The sequence below is a fragment of the Sinocyclocheilus anshuiensis genome, unplaced genomic scaffold, assembly GCF_001515605.1.
Source record: "Sinocyclocheilus anshuiensis isolate Anshui unplaced genomic scaffold, SAMN03320099.WGS_v1.1 scaffold68, whole genome shotgun sequence".
Lineage (NCBI taxonomy): Eukaryota > Metazoa > Chordata > Actinopteri > Cypriniformes > Cyprinidae > Sinocyclocheilus > Sinocyclocheilus anshuiensis.
Genome location: NW_015555741.1, coordinates 217,352 through 233,953, shown reverse-complemented (window position 1 = coordinate 233,953; position 16,602 = coordinate 217,352). Strand labels below are relative to the sequence as shown.

Here is a 16,602-nt window from a genome sequence, read left to right as displayed (position 1 = left end):
ATGATATTCTCTGCATAAAGTCTCAGTATAGTGGGTATTAATATAAAAATGACACTTTACCTTTCTGTTTTCCCTCTAGTAAAGCAGAATCAGAAAATCAGCAAAAATCTGAGTCACGGACAGAGAGTCTTACGCCCCCGCACACACACACACACACACACACACACACACACACACACACACACACACTGGCGTGACTCCGCCCCCTTTGTCTTTATTCAGTGTTTCTCAATCTGAAGGAGGACAGAGAGAAAGAATCACAGATCAGGACACCAGGAGGAGAGACGGGCCGAACACACCGAACCATGGCCACAGCAGACACGAGACCGCAGCACATCCTTCCGTCCGATCCCCGCGCACCGAGCCTCATATCACGGATCACCTGCACCAGAACCGAGCTGACTGACACCACGGCGGATCCGCGGCCAGAATGAGGGTGATTTACGTCCAGAACGCCGGCGTGGTCGCTGCTTTCTCACCTGAGATTTTCTGCGGTAGATTGAAACAAAGGAATAACGGAGAAATCATGATCGAACGCGCCACGGGAAAGAGAACACGTCATAACGGAGTAGGATACGTCATAATGGTATAGAACGCGTCATAATAGAATAGTGCACAATAGATACATTGTCGTTCTAATTGTGAATGATACATTGTAGCAGTTTATAAGTGCCACAAAACCACATGGCACGTGTTCATTAGTTTCTTTTTAATAATATGCCTTTTTAGTCCGTTCATAGCCCTGTTTTATCGTTCATAATTAGACTGGGATTATTATTTTCCTTTGGATAGCCTACCATAGCCGGCTATAGATAGAATAGATAGACACCTCATTAAAATATGAGTCATTATTGACAATCATAAATTACTTTATATGTTAACATATTAAACCTTTGCATTGTAATTTATTTATTTATTTATATGCTAATTAGCTATATTAATTAGGTCTTATATTATCAATATTTCAAAGCATTTAGTCAAGACATTTAAACATAGAGGGAGGTGTAAAATATCCTCCCACGTGATGGAGACACAAAGGCCAGGTGACCCACCGGGCCCCTCAGTGGTGGCGGAGGCCCCTGAGGGCCCCGGTGAGGTCAAACGCAGCAGCTCTGGTGTGAAGAAACATCATCACAAACACAACCTCAAGCATCGCTACGAGCTGCTGGAGACCCTGGGGAGAGGAACGTACGGCAAAGTCAAGAAGGCCATCGAGCGCCATTCTGGAAGAGAGGTGAGAGCTTCAAGCATCTGATAAATAAATCAATCTAATGTAGTGGTTATACATCTGAACTGCTATCCAGAAGGTTGCAGGTTCAATTCCCGCATTAACCTCTAGCTGAAACATACTGTGGTGGTACATAGTAATATCAGATGGAAATGCCATGATACATTGATATATACCAGTGATTGAACTTTTGAATCAAAGAATAATTTGATAAATGAACAAAGAACTGGCCTGGATCTTGGGCCGGCTGTAGTTTGTTGTTTAGGGTGTCAGCTCTGCTATAAAATCTGTTGTTGTGTTTGGCTCATTTTGGTCCATCTCATAGGAATTCCACCCCACGCGTGTGCGCCGCATGCATTCGCTTGTGCAAGAGCAGATGTTTTAAATCTCATGTAAAGTTGCTCTAATAGCCCCCAATGAAACGGATCTCTCTTCAACCAATTGACCGTTTCTGTTGCAGTTGGGTTCAAAGGTCACTGCTGACCACTCGCCGTAAATAATAATGCGACCAGCGCCAAATGTGTTAGAGAACTTGAGTTCTGAAACCTCGGGTCGCTAATGAACTCTGACTTAGATGCTAAGTTCTGCTGTGGGCATTTAGGTCAGGCAGGGCTTTAGTGTTCGTTTGTTCATTAATCAAACATACCGGATTCGTTCGGCACGCTTTGGCACGTGGCTATGGTTGTTGTTTAACACTGTCCTCTAAATGGCTCAGTCACCACAGAACCTGGAACAGCTACTAGGAGCAATGAAATCTTTCCATTCTGCTAAAGTTCCACCAAAAATGAAAATTTGGTAATTTACTCATCCTCATGTCAGTCTTAAAAATGTTGTTCAAAACAGCTCTTTCACCTTGAGTAGATTTGTTCAATGTTTTGAGGATAAACATTAGCATCTGGCTGATTTGACTAGCTTCTACCAAGTGACTGATGAACTTGCATTAAAATACAGTAGAATTTGATTGGATGTACAGCTTTTGATGACAGAAGACACAGGAATAAGCTAACTATGAACGACTGTATAGCTAGTTATGTTTTGTTATTAGCATATAGCTTTGATTTTTACCTCAAGAATAGATCTGCAACCCATTCTAGCAGTTGAAATGCCCTCTAGTCATGTATATTTCCATGGAAACACTGCTGTTATGGGCTGTAAGTAGATATATAGCCATCTTTTAGTTTAATAATTTACAATCCAGGCTAGTTCACAACACATACAGCCATATAAACACACACACAGGTCTAAGTGTATTGGTGGGCAGAGTGCCATCAAGAGTGTTGGCAGGACGTTGAAGAAAGTATGAGCGCACACGCTAACAGACCTAAAAATAAAACGGCGCACACACTACACAACACATACATGTTTTTTAATTTACCCCAAACTCAGACGCATGGACAAAACATAATTTGTCATGCGTGTTTGTGGGCCATAAACATAAAGTCACTCAGGGAGACGTGCGGTTTTTACCGTACATTTACCGTAATCACGCTCATGTTGTTCCAAAGTATGACTTACTTTCTTTTGTAAAACACAAAAGAAGCATTAGCGCCCCTTTGTGGCATCGCTGAGAATGCAGTGTACTCGCAATTGCGTTGTGATACATTTTAGTGTGACTTCACGCTTGCATACGTAGAAGCGATTACATACTTGCATTTCACACTTTGCAACACATTTTAAAATGGGCTTGCATACCTAGAAGCATTTGCATTCATTTTGAAACACGTTCGAATGCAACGTTGCATTAAATTGGCTTTGCTTGTCTAAGACTATTTGCATTTGAGTTATAAATTGCATTCTGATTTTCTAGCCCAACAATGTTTGAAATAGCACTTTTGTACCTAAAAACAATCACGTTTTTAGGTACATTGCATCACGAATAGCACTGAATAACTTGCAAAATTGACATTTTCTGCTGACATTGTTAATAGTTTCTGATACATTTTAGAATGCTACAATGTGAAATCACACTTGCATACTTGAATTGAATTATTAATTGCGTTCTGATACATTTTGCTTTCACATAGTTATGAATATAATTTTGAAAAATGACACAATGCAACATTGCAATCAGTCGACCTAAGAGTATTTGCATTTGCCAACTTGCATTGCATTATGAATTGCTTTCTGAATAAGTCTTTGTGTTCGCATTTCGATTTTTTTTAGCGTAATAATCTTTTAAATAGAGCTTGCGTACATGCATTTACGTTTACATACTTTTTTTTTTTTACTTTTTGAAAATTGCACTTGTGTACTTAGAAGTGTTTGTGTTCGCATACTTGCATTCCGTTTTTTTAGCGAAATTATCTGCATACATAGAAGCGTTGACGTTCGCTTACTTGGATTGTGTTATGAATCGCTCTGAATAATGCAATAACGCACTTAATTGTCCTCGCATACCTACAAACATTTAAATTTTTCTGCTTTAAATGTGTTCATAGTGTTCTGACACCTTTCAAAAATTGCATTTACATACTCAAGAGGCATTTGCGTTTGCATTGTTACAAATTGCATTGACACATTTCACTAGAAAACATACACAACAACAAGCTTTCACACCTGAAAACGTTCATGTATTTGCATAAATTGTATTTCAGTTGATGTCATATGTCGTCTAATTTGCGTCTCTTTTATATCTCCAAAATAATTTTAAGAGACAAAGTTGATCCCTAAATCAAACATAACTGCGATCTCCATTAAATCTCCTGAGATACGAAAGATCAACCTCAGAAAAATTAAATATTCCTTTGTGTCATTATGTTCAACTCATATCATATTTAGTGTAGTTCCTCTAGGTGATGTCCCTTGCTAAACAAACAAACTGAATAACTTAATAAAGCTTTACTGTTTGTTATCACGCACACAGACAAACAGAATGTTCTGACTGTTGATATAAGCAACAATCCAGAACGGCATATTCCTGACCTCTACCCCTAAGGCACAGATAACCAAAGACATTGCGTAACATATTCTTCTTTATGGCTTTACCAGCCTCAGATTCACCATAATGACCTGAGCAGACAGATAGCATGAGTGTGTGAGCTCTCGCACGTATGAGCTCGTGTTTGCATTGCATTTGTGGGTATCCGAATCAATGTACAAACAAGATCGGATGTCCACATAACGGTCAGCATTCCTTCCACAGTGTGTGAAGAATGGGTCACATGTCCGTCTGAGTGTGTGTTTGTTGTGTTTGTCTGTGTGTGAAAAGGTCACTGTGACAGTGCGAAAGCAGACGGACACTTGAAAGGCCATATTGAGCAGGAAATGAAAACATTGTGGAGAATTCATATCCTGTATGGGGGCCAAAACAGTCTGATAGATTGTAGTGGCTTTTAAATTCTGATCCAGGGTCAGTTAGACGCTCATATCTGAGTCTCGGTCATCAAAGGTAAACTAAACAGATCTCTTGTTCATAATTTGCTTTGTGTTCGAGTTTTCAGATGTTTTCCGAAGGGCGTGGCGACATCTAGTGGCTTCAGCTGGCAGAACAGTTTATTTCATGAGAAGAATTAGCAAATATACTATCAGACCCATTGTTGGTGGTTGCTGGAATGTTATGCAGTGTTTTTGTGTGGTGTTAGAATGTTGGATAGGGTATTTGGGGTGGTTGCTAGGTATTTACTTGGGTGGTTGTTAGGATTACGGGGTGGTTGCAAGGGCATTCAGGGTGATTGTTAGAGCATTTGAGGTGGCTGCTCAGAGGTTGCTAGGGTATTTGGGTGGTTGTTAGGGTGTCCGTAGTGGTTGCTATGTTGCCTGGGGAGATTGCTACATGGTCAATTTTTTTAAATTTGATTTAATTAAAAAGTAGCATACCTCTACACAAGTTTTGAGGTTTCAATCATGTTACATGACAAAGTATAATACTTGTTCAAATCCCTCTCGTTGCAAACACCATTAATGAAATACAAAAACTTGTCTGCGCTTTTATTGATGCTGTATTCTGTTCATTTGGCTCGCAGACAGATAAACAAATAAAAAGTTCAGCTGGTCAGAATCCTGTTACTACCTCTGTGGGAACGCTGTGATTTTTTTTCTTCCTGGAGATTATTTTAAACTCTTGCTCCTGCTGTGTTTGAACAAACTGCAGCATTAGTATTCCTGCTGTCTCCAGCGGACCTGGTGGGAGGTGAATACCTTCAGCTGCACATAACTTCATGAGCTCATGGAAAACACTCGCTGATGGCTTTCCAATAAAGTGCAGGGTTTGCCCATTCTTCTTTTAGAGAACTGGTCCTGGTTTCTGGATTTGTTTATGTCTTTCTATTCCACATAATCAGTTTTGAAGCATTCCGCTAGGGCTTTCCTTTTATGGATATAGTCGGTGATTTACCTTCAGCTCCTTGGAAACATGTGGTTTTGGTTTCTTCAAGAAACGCGGCGGTCCGCCTGCTCGCTCACCATTAATGAGAAGACACGGGCTGTTCTGAGAATGGAGGAGTGGATAGACATGTTATAGGGACCGTCATTGTGGGTATGACATCACAAAACAAAAGGAATTGACAAAGGGCTTCCTCGTTTCCAGCTAAGCTTTGTCATCAGCTCACTCATTGTTCCAGTTGTTCTTTAAATGGACGTGTAGCACACGCCTGGGAGTGTGCGATAGGACAGAAATAGACAGGAAATCACTACCCAGATATAATTTCCTCTTTCCTCCCCATGACATCACAGTCAACAGGGCATCTCCTCTTTGCCCACATCACATCTCCAGTTCTAGAATGTTCGTTCTAAAGTTCTAAAACTCCAGAGGAACTGAGTGTGGAACATCATGGCCTTTATTTTTGTAACATTTTATTTGATTTATTTTTAAACAATACAAAAAGGTATTGTTTGATTCTTTCCATTAATCTTTATTAATGTGAGTGATGAAAACTTTTTATCTCACAATTCTGACTTTTTTTCTCAGAATTGCATGATATAAACTCGCAATTACGAATTATAAAGTTAGAATTGCATGATATAAAGTCACGGTTGTGCTATATATTCAGAATTGCGAGATATAAACTTGCAATTCTTAGAAATGAAGTTAAAAATGAAAAAGGTAATTGTTACTTTATCTCACAATTCTGACATTTTTCTCGCAATTGCAAGTTTACATGTCACAATTCTGACATTTTTTTTCTTGCAATTGTGAGTTTATATTTCAAAATTGCAAGTTCATATCCAGTCAATTATGATTTTGCAACTCATAATTGCGAGTATATCTCTCAAAATTCTGGGGAAAAAAGAATTACGATGTCAAAATTACATCATGTAACCTGCAATTGCGAAAAAAGTCAGAATTGAAGCATAAACACACAGTTGCAAGGAAAAACTAATTATAATTAATTAATCATATTAATTATATTATAATTAAATAAATGTAATTATTATTTTTTTAATCAGTGGCTGAAATGGGGTTCCATACATATTGGAGCCTGTTCAGGTCATGTGATCATATAGAGACATCAGTGCAGTGTCATCAGGGCCCACAGAGCCGAATAAACACATGAGAGAGCTTTCATTCCGCTTCCAAACACTGCACCCTCATTTTCCCCCAAAAAACATCAGGAAAATTACACAGCACAAGGCTGAAAATATGCTCAGCCGTGATGTGTGTTTATGGGATAATTCTGTGTGTGCGTGTGTGTGATGGGATGATTACCCCTCTCTGTCTGAAGAATCTACTCGGGTGTTTTTCTGACATTCAGAAATAGAATGTTTTTGTCAGAGCCATGGCTATGTGGTTAGCTATGGTGCTAATCCTGGCAATGCGAGTTCTAAGCTAACTTGAGTCGTTTCCTGTCAAAAAAGTGGCATAAAGTTACTAAGATAAACATAACATTTTTATTATCTTTTGACACAGGAAAGAATGAAACTTAATCTCTTTCTTCTCTTCAGGTTGCCATCAAGTCTATCAGGAAGGAGAAGATTAAAGATGAACAGGATATGGTTCACATTCGACGAGAAATCGAGATCATGTCATCCCTTCGCCACCCACATATCATCTCTATATATGAAGGTATCTATCTATCTATCTATCTATCCATCTTTTCAAACTCGGTAATAAATAAAACATACAATTCTAGTGAATAATTAATAATCTTTCATTAACTATTAATAGAGTTGTGTTGTGAAGGACAGTAAAAGCTTTATGTTTTATTCATGAAATAATATTCAAATTAAACTGGATCAGCCACAATGTGAATGTGACTTTCCCCACTCCTGACCAGCATGTGTTTCAATGGTTAAGATCTCCAGTGAAACTCTATGTTGATGATTTCTAAAGACATTTTTGCTGCCGTCTGGTTTCTTCTGCTGAATCTGTGCCACGGTGGGCCTGGCGAGCTCTCGGCACGCTGGATCTACTTTTTTCGGCTCAAAGTCCGTCTGGGTTTATAGGGCAGTTTATTTTTAAAGAGTTGCCGTGTTCATCTTTGTTCTGTGTTGTGGTTGGCCCGACTCAAAGAGGGGAGAACACCTCTTTAAATGAGTCTCTGGAGTTGCCAGCTCTTAATGAGTCTCTGGATACTCTTTTTTTCCCTTCTCGTGTCTGGCTTTGTCTTTCATTGCTCCAGTGTCAGAGTGTCTTTCTCTTTTAATTTTGTGTGGTTTTAAAATATGTTTATGGGTTTGGGCTGGTCGTGGACATTTTCAGATAGAGGAATGAATGTGAATTGCTTGCGTACCAGTTTAGCTAACTTTCCCAGAGCAGCATTTTTATTACTCAAAGTTAGCTCTCTGATTGCTCACAAGATTTAGAGTCACAAGTATCAAAAGTTTCTCAACTGTTTCTCCTAAAATTCCACACAAATGAGACAATTGTTGACATATGATAAGAAAATAAAGCTATAAAATTAGATGAGAAATGTTCAAGCTCATATTGAGATCTCAGAATTTTGATTGCAGACTATTTTGGGAAATCTGAGAACAGTTTGAGACATTTGAGGACTTTTTTTCAGGAGAAACATCTGAGAAGCAGGAGATTTGAGCAAAGTCTCCTTTTAGTTGCATTTGAGCTCATTGTGATCTATGAGAAACAATTGAGATGATCTCATTTGGGATTTTCCTTTCCTACAGGCTGCATATCACTGTCGAATTTATGGCTGAGCTCTGATATTTAGCATCACTGTGAGAAGACTGATTTACTCTCTTTGACACAGTAAATCTGTGTTATGTTAACTCTGTTACCCCTCTCTCTTTAAACTGTATTTGCACAATCCCAGAAGGCCTTGCGCTTGCATTCCCTGCTGTTCTGTGGAAAGCGATGGCGGACAGGAGAGATTCTGTAAAAAGATGAGAACCGATTCTGGATGTGTGACAGGAGCCGGCGGCAGCGCCAAATGCTTGGGTGGGGTGATGCGTATGAGGATTTTTGGGGTTTTGCAGAAACAGCCACTTTCTGCTGCGTCGGACTGTAATTTGCTGTGTTTGTTCCTCTGGATTTTCGGCTTCTCCCGGTCGTTAACGGATTCTGCTGTGACCCGCTGAACTTTCTGGACTGGCCACTACAAAACAAAGTATTTTCATTTTTATGCATCCAGTAGATTTGTACTTGTACTTTTTCATTGTCGGTTGCATTCTGAAGAAACAAGGCGCCACCGTACATGTTTATTTTTGACTGGACGCCTCCCTGTTGAATCCTTGGTCTGTGTAAACTAGACATGGGTCACATTATCCAATTGGTCAATTACTGAGGTCTACAACTTTATCTAGATTTTTTCTTAAAGGGGTCATATGATGTTGCTAAAAATATTTTTTTTGTGTATTTGGTGTAATGAAATGTGTTTATATGGAGTTTAAAGAAAACAGCCTTCCCAGGATCAAGAACCAGCTCCTCCATAAAATGTGCTGCACACATCTGAATATTTGGGTTGAAGTGTTCTGGAACAGTGTTGTAAATACAACTTAACCACTGATTTCTAGTCGTGTCTTCTTTTGGAAGACCAAACAAAGTATTTTCACCTTCGCAACGAAACACACAGCGTCTTCACAACATGGCAGCGGCGATGGCAGCAACAATAAAGTTACACCTTCTTTCTTTGCGTGAACATTTGGGCGGCGTTATGCAAATCTTCCCACATCGTGACGTAGACATGTGGGGGCGTGTTTGAACGAGGCGTTTTAGGAGGGCGTGGACGAGTCTTAACTTTTATAAAGAATATCTCTTTGGGTTTGAGACTTTATTCTTTGCAACTTTAGGGATCTTATCTATTCACGAACAGCTTGTAACACTCCAAAGAGAAAGGAAAACCTGAAATCGCATCATATGACCCCTTTAACTTCTATATAGATCAGGGGTGGGCAAACTTGGCCCTTCCAGGTCACTTCCCTTCAGAGTTTAGCTCCAACTCTAATCAAACACACCTGAACCAGCTAATCATTGTCTTCAAGACTACTAGAAAGCTACAGGCAGGTGAGTTTTATCAGGGTTGGATCAAATCTCTGCAGGAAAGTGGCCTGGAAGGGCCAAGTTTGCCCATCACTGATATAGATACTTACTGTACTTCCACTCACTTGTGGAATTGCTTAATGGGAAGTAAAGGATAAAAGTACTGGACAATATAACAGCTTTATTGTGAATTGTATTGCTCAAAAACTCAAAACTGAAATAAAACTAGCATTTTTATACTGATTCCAGTCTGGTATACAAATCATTAAATAAACATTTTGAACAAACATATATGTATGAAACATCATGAATAAACACACAAAGTATAAATAAACTGATCAGATTTTCATGATATTGTTTTATTCTGTAGTGTTTGAAAATAAGGACAAGATAGTGATCGTCATGGAATACGCCAGTAAAGGTGAACTCTATGACTACATCAGCGAACGCAGACGTCTGACTGAGAGAGAAACCCGACACTTCTTCAGGCAGATCGTCTCTGCTGTGCACTACTGCCACAAGGTATGCACCATTCTTATCTCTCTCCTTTCTCTTTCTCAATCCCATTCTCTTCTCAGAGAGAGCCTCATGTTTCATTAGGGTTTCTCGCAGAGCTGCACATGCAGTTATTCGATGAAATCAGGCCATGCAGTGTGAGTCTATTATCTTTGACTCTTGTCAGATTGGGAGGAATCTTGGAACAGACAACTGATGTGAAACAGCTTTGCATCATGGGTCACACATTTCAACGTTTAGCAGAACTGTCGATGGAGTAATAAACCACCCATTTGTAAATTTCCTTGAAGTCTTGTGCCTGTGTAAAAGGGCTTTCCAGTTTCTTACAATTGTACTGTTTTCAAGTCTTTTCAAGAGTTTCAAACTCTAATTTAGGATAACTGGGACATTTTTCCCAGTCATCTCAATGGCAAAAACTGTCCCAATTTGCTTGAATTCACTCTATATTTATAATTGACATGTCTTTTGTTTTGTCCAACATTTTTGGTAGGATTTACTGTCACTGAGCTTGTTGCAATGCATTATGGGATTGCATTCCCATACCTCCGTACCTTATTGAACAACATCAAAATGCTGTCTAATTAGGCAGATGACTAGGTTTTGAAACATAGCCAGAGTTTCAGATAAGACAGTCCCATTTCCCCATGATGCACTGCTTGGAGTCAATCAAGGTCCCTGTGGGCCTGCACTGGGTGGGTTGGTTTGCAGCTGAAGATGACATGATGTCATATCTCAGGGCAGAGGAGCTTCCAGACACTAGAGGGGAGGGTGATGAGTCATCATCGCCATGGGCAACCACAATGCGGGGGGATTTTTTGGTGGGGTCGGCCAGACGACATAAGAAAGCAGCCTGTTAAACTGTTGATTTATAGTCCCATCTGCTAAACGCTGTGCATGCTGAACACATGCATCTTTCATGGTCATCAAACATCTGTAATGAACCCTCTCAGATCCTAAACCCCTTGTGGCTGGGTTTCCGGGCATGCTGTAACCCGAATGCTGTTTGTTACTTTAAAGAAAAAACAAGGACTAACTGCACAATCATGTTCCAATCAAAAACTGGTGTCTGAACAGAACTGGAATTACAGAGAGTGTTTGTGGAACAGATGTCAGTGGTTAATAATGATTCTGTTGGCTATGACAGTAATACCTCAGTTCTCTGAAGTGCATTCTGACTCTTTCTTTACAGAATGGTGTTGTTCACCGGGACCTGAAACTGGAAAATGTGCTACTGGATGAAAACTGTAACATAAAGGTGAGAATGCTTCTGAAACAGTGGCTACGTCCTAGTTCACATCCTATATAGTGTACAACATTAGGATAAGCGCGTCCCACAAAATAGTACATGGAAAAGATTCTGTACTGATTCCAATAGATTTTCTCCACCTCAGTAGTATTTAAATGCAAGTATGTTACTTAAAAATTAAGAAAAGGTGGGCTTCATTCATGAAATATGAGCAGAACGAGCAGGACATTGGAAAAATCACTCCTCAGGACAAACACATACTCAGGAAAAGTTAACCAGGAAAATAAACTTTTTGTTTCGCATTATTTCTCTAAACCAAACACTGACATATCTGTCGTTCATTCAGATTGCTGATTTTGGTCTGTCCAACCTGTATCATAAAGACAAGCTCCTCCAGACCTTCTGTGGTAGTCCATTGTACGCATCCCCAGAGATCGTCAATGGCAGACCGTACTGTGGTCCAGAGGTAAGGCATGCTCAGATAAAGAAGGCTCTACAAGCTGCTCTTTATGTTGAACTTCTTTCCAGGGTCATAAAAACATGCTGGAATGGTTTACTACAGGCCTACATGACGTGATGCACAGACATAAACCCTTGAGGTTTGCATCATCGTAAATGAAACACCCCACAGTTTCATTATGCTGGCGTGTGAAATCCACTGTGAGCGGCTGTGATCTATCAGAGACAGTCTGTGTGGTTAGTGAAGTCTTATTCTGCTCTTTGATGGGATTATCCTTCCACAGACCACTAGGAACAGGCAAACACACACCTTGTGCTTCCCTAACTGAACATGGAGAGCGGCTGGAGTTTCTTTCTCCAAGTATCTCTGTTTATACATGTCAAACCTCGTTCAGAGTTGAAAGGTTCTTTAGAGCTTTACATGTGCCTCTCTTGTGGTGTATAGCTCAGGGCATTTCAAAATAGAAGTAGTTTAGTGTGCCTTATTGACTTTAGTGTGCAATAAGTTGCTGCAGTTTTCCTCAAGGGTACAGAAAACACTACAATGTAGAGGATGTAATCAAAATTGTCAAACCCTTTTGAGAAAAAGCCAAACCTTGCAATCAATGAAAGCAATGAAAGTCTCCATTTCTTCTCACCCTGGCGGCCGCCTTGAGCAAAACAATTACTTTGGTCTATAAGTGATTTCCTGAGAACTGACAACTCATGAACCTGGAAAACCATCCAGCCTGCTGTGGAGATCATGAGATTTTTGGCCTACATACCTTGCCCTTTCAACCCACCCTTCACAGGACTTACATAACTGACTGCTTAAGGTGGTATGTTGTGTAATAGAAAGTCTCAGAACAGACTGATTGCATATAGAAGCCGAAAAACAGCCTGAAACCAACAAGAGAGGGAGACTGTACCGTCTGATGCCGTTTCTGCTTGCTGGAGACTCCAAAAAGTCATGCCATCAATAGATTGTTGCATAAAAGCACAGCCAGCACTAAACATCCCAGTCTGGTCATGTGATTTCTATCCCCCCTCCATATGACAGGATATCTTAAGTGTCATTGATTTAACAGGTAGCAGTAACTCAATGTTCTCTTAGAGTCAGCTGACATCAATGCCATCCATTATTTGCAGGTGGACAGCTGGGCTCTGGGGGTGTTGCTGTATACACTGGTCTATGGTAGCATGCCATTCGATGGAGGGGACCACAAAAATCTAATTCGACAAATCAGCAGTGGAGAATATCGAGAACCATCCCAGTCATCAGGTACTGGTCTTGCACGAACTCTTTTAGACAAAGTTCAGAATGCCTTTTGTATATAAAAATGTGTACTGATATATGCAGGCAAATTTGTCTCTTGATCATGATAAACAAAAAGCTTGTTTGGTCTTTTGTTTAGATGCTCGTGGTCTTATTCGCTGGATGCTGATGGTCAACCCTGAGCGGCGAGCCACGGTGGAAGACATCGCCAATCACTGGTGGGTAAACTGGGGTTGGAAGACCAGTGTGTGTGACTGTGAATCACAAAGGGATGCTGGCTCGCCCATGCTGGCTCGTCTCATTGACTGGCAGAACCGGACCGAACCTCGACCCACTAAAGCCATCCGGTCTGAGCCATTCCTGCTTGTCCGTCAACGGCCCAAAAAGTCCAAGAAAGAGAATGATGTCAGTGTGTCCCACTGTAATGGAGAGGACAGCCTGGGCCTCAGGAGACCAAAGAGCATCCTGAAGACAAGAACCTCTGAAGAGCAACGCTCTCCAAGTCTGGAAGAAATAGAATCCAGTGTGGGAACCCCAGAGAAAGAATCTGGGCCTGAAGGTGAAGAGGGCGAGGAGGAGCAGGGGCTAACAGGCAACTCTCCTACCAAGGCGGTCTCTATCCTTACGAAGAAGGGAATCCTAAAAAACAACCAACAACGGGAATCTGGGTACTATTCTTCCCCAGAGCGCAGCGAGTCCTCTGACCTGCTAGGTGGCAATATTACACCTCTCGCCGCCAGCTCACCACCAAAACGAGCAGTTGGTAGAAAGGGGATCTTGAAGCGCAACGGGAAGTATTCTACATACAGCGGCGCTCCTCCTTTGAGTGTCCTTGGGGAACCAGCACCTGGCGATTCCGGTTTATCCCGCAGTCAGAGTCGCCCATCTAGTATTGTAAGGGAGGATAGCGACACCATCACCAACAGTTCCTTCAGCGGCACTGACTGGCCCCCACCCAGAGCCCGCCCCAACATCAGAAGCTGTGTGTCTGCAGAAAACCTTCTCCAGCTGGCCAACTTTAAAGGTCTCCAGGCAGGATCAAACTCGTATTGATCCTATGAGTCGAAGCATATATATGGATTTATAGAAGTGCCTTTTTGTTTGTTTGTTTTTAATTTTTTAATTCATATTAAATTATGTATGTCATTTCCTTAAGGTGGAGAGAGATGCCAGAGGAAGCTGTCATCACACGAACAGCGTTTTATTATTTTTATTTTATTATTTTTATTTTATTTTATTTTAGAGTTTGTATTGAATGCTTAGAAGAGCCCCAGGACCTCTGAGCACAAAGCCTACCCTACAGAGATTTCAAGGTTAATTTGCCCCACTACTGACGAGAGGCCAGTGCTTTACAGTGCATTATTCAATAAGAAGTATAGTCAGTCCATGATCACCTTGAAAGGAAGTTTATTTTCAGAAACCGCGGGGTAATTCAAGGTTCCAGCATGCTGGATTGGTTGTTTTTGATCGAGTCCTGACAGGAACATGTGTGTGTGCACCATGTGTTTCTCTGGAATGGTACTCTTGTGGTTTCTTGATTGGGTTAGGTGACTGTTAAGAGTTCTGGACACCTTCACCGTAACAAAGTTTAACTCAAGGTAGAAATGTCAGACACAATCTCAGCTCCAAAGAATGTTCAGGCAGAGACAAGCTTGTTTGACTGTTTCCAAAGGTTCTGGACTGTAGGAACATTGTCTCTCCTGGTGTTTATCTGTTGATGCTTAGGGATTATAATTCCTCAGCTCTAAGAATAGGTTCTCTGTTGAACTTTGATGTCCAAAACACTCCCGTTAGAGCTAAAAAAAAAAACAAGTAGACCTATTAGTTTCAAAGCAGTGATGAAGCAGCAAATTCCAAAGGCTCTTTAGAGGCATGTTTGGACTAGATCTTAACACCATGACCCAGAGAGCTTCCCTGTGTCGTAGGTTTAATGGGACAGAAGCTTTATTGTTTCAGAATCTTTAGTCCTTTGTTGTCTACCTGCAGAATTTCAAGTGCAATTTTAGTTTTAAGGCTGATGTCTAAATGTTTTTAGAAGGTAAGTGTGAAGTAGCTGTAGTAGAAGGAGAGGTTTTAACAAGGTGTTTATGTTCATGAAAGTATTTATGGATGGAGGACACTTTTCCAGTAAGAGGGACACATTGAATTATTCACTGGAAAGGATGACGTAGCTTTTTATTTTGCTGCATGTGAAGAAAGACTAGAGTAAGTGTAGAAATAGTGAGATGAAGAAAGTAGATGAAAGGGTAAGGGAAGTATTTTGTACCAAAGAAGGCACTTATGGTAGAAATGTCAGAGTAAAGAGATGCTAAGTTAGCTAATTGGCTATTAGCATTAATAAAAAAAACATTTTTTGCACCAAAAATTTCAACAGAAACTGATCATGGGAGGCATTTTGTTCAAAGGAGGTCCTGGGTAGATATTATAGACACACCTAATGTGTATCGTATCATACTGCATTTCTGTATTGCATTGTATTGTCAACTGGATTCAGTGATCAAATTATACTATGTTAGTATTTTTATGTTATTGCGCTTCTGTTTTTGATTCTCCAAAATATTATTATTGATTTACCTTACAGAAGAACGTTGTGCGTATAATCAACGATCTCTCCTGCTCTCTACAGGTTTTCAAGTGCAGACATGCAGTGCTAATGCTAATGTCTAGCATTCGCATAAACAGTCGATCAATCACAACTACTGCAGTTTCATCAGGGTCATTTGTGTCAGAAATGTCAAAAGCCGCCTCACAGGTCTGACCCAATATTTGGTGTCACGATATTCACTATCAACCTTATTTGTCTTAATACTTTAGGACAAAGTTGAGCATCCACCCAAATGTGCCATTGCTAACCATAGTGCCATCGCAAGTGAGATTAACAGAGGCGGCCATTGCGAATCAAATTCAAACATGCTTTCAGTCAAACTGGAAATACCTGGTGCATATTAGCCAGAATCAGCATAGAGGAAAACTTGACTGGATATTGTTTATTGACAGTACTGAAATGGTAGTATTATTATGTTATTTATGCATTATTTTATTCTAATTAATTACTTTTGTTGGTCAATGCCATAATCTTTTTTGGGGGTTTGGTATCTGTTTGAGAAACAAGGACTGCCAAGGTATTTTTCGTTCAGTGCCTTTGCTATCTTTTATGATTTTTGTTTAAGTTTTTGATAATAAAATTATTACAATTGCATTTTTATACTCTATTTATTGGTGGTGAAGCCATTTCATTTAACAGCAGTCATACAAAGTGTGCATGTGTGAGCGTGTCTAGACACAAACAAACACTGAAAGACAACTGGAAGAGCAAAATAACAGAGAGATGGTGCATTGCGGTCATGTGGTTGTGTTGTAAAGTTTTGGTTGTGTATTCAGCTGCTTTGGTTGTTGTTAAGTGGATATATCTCGCTAACCAGCAGTGTTTTGTACCACAAAACCAAATCTGTGTAAAACCAACTCAATAAACGAATCATTTCAAAGGAGGTGATAGCTGTGTCTACTTTGTTTGACTGCACTAAAAG

General features: G+C 40.2%; 1 protein-coding gene across 1 annotated transcript; it reads left to right on the top strand.

Moving 5' to 3' along the window:
- Window positions 1-184: 184 nt before the first annotated feature.
- LOC107673214 (NUAK family SNF1-like kinase 1) lies at window positions 185-14,128 on the top strand. Its single transcript, XM_016466712.1, has 7 exons — window positions 185-1,234; window positions 7,109-7,229; window positions 9,970-10,121; window positions 11,305-11,370; window positions 11,708-11,827; window positions 12,949-13,081; window positions 13,215-14,128. Exons 1-7 carry the CDS (start codon window positions 1,025-1,027, stop codon window positions 14,126-14,128), a joined length of 1,716 nt encoding a protein of 571 aa, XP_016322198.1. The 5' UTR covers window positions 185-1,024.
- Window positions 14,129-16,602: the final 2,474 nt, after the last annotated feature.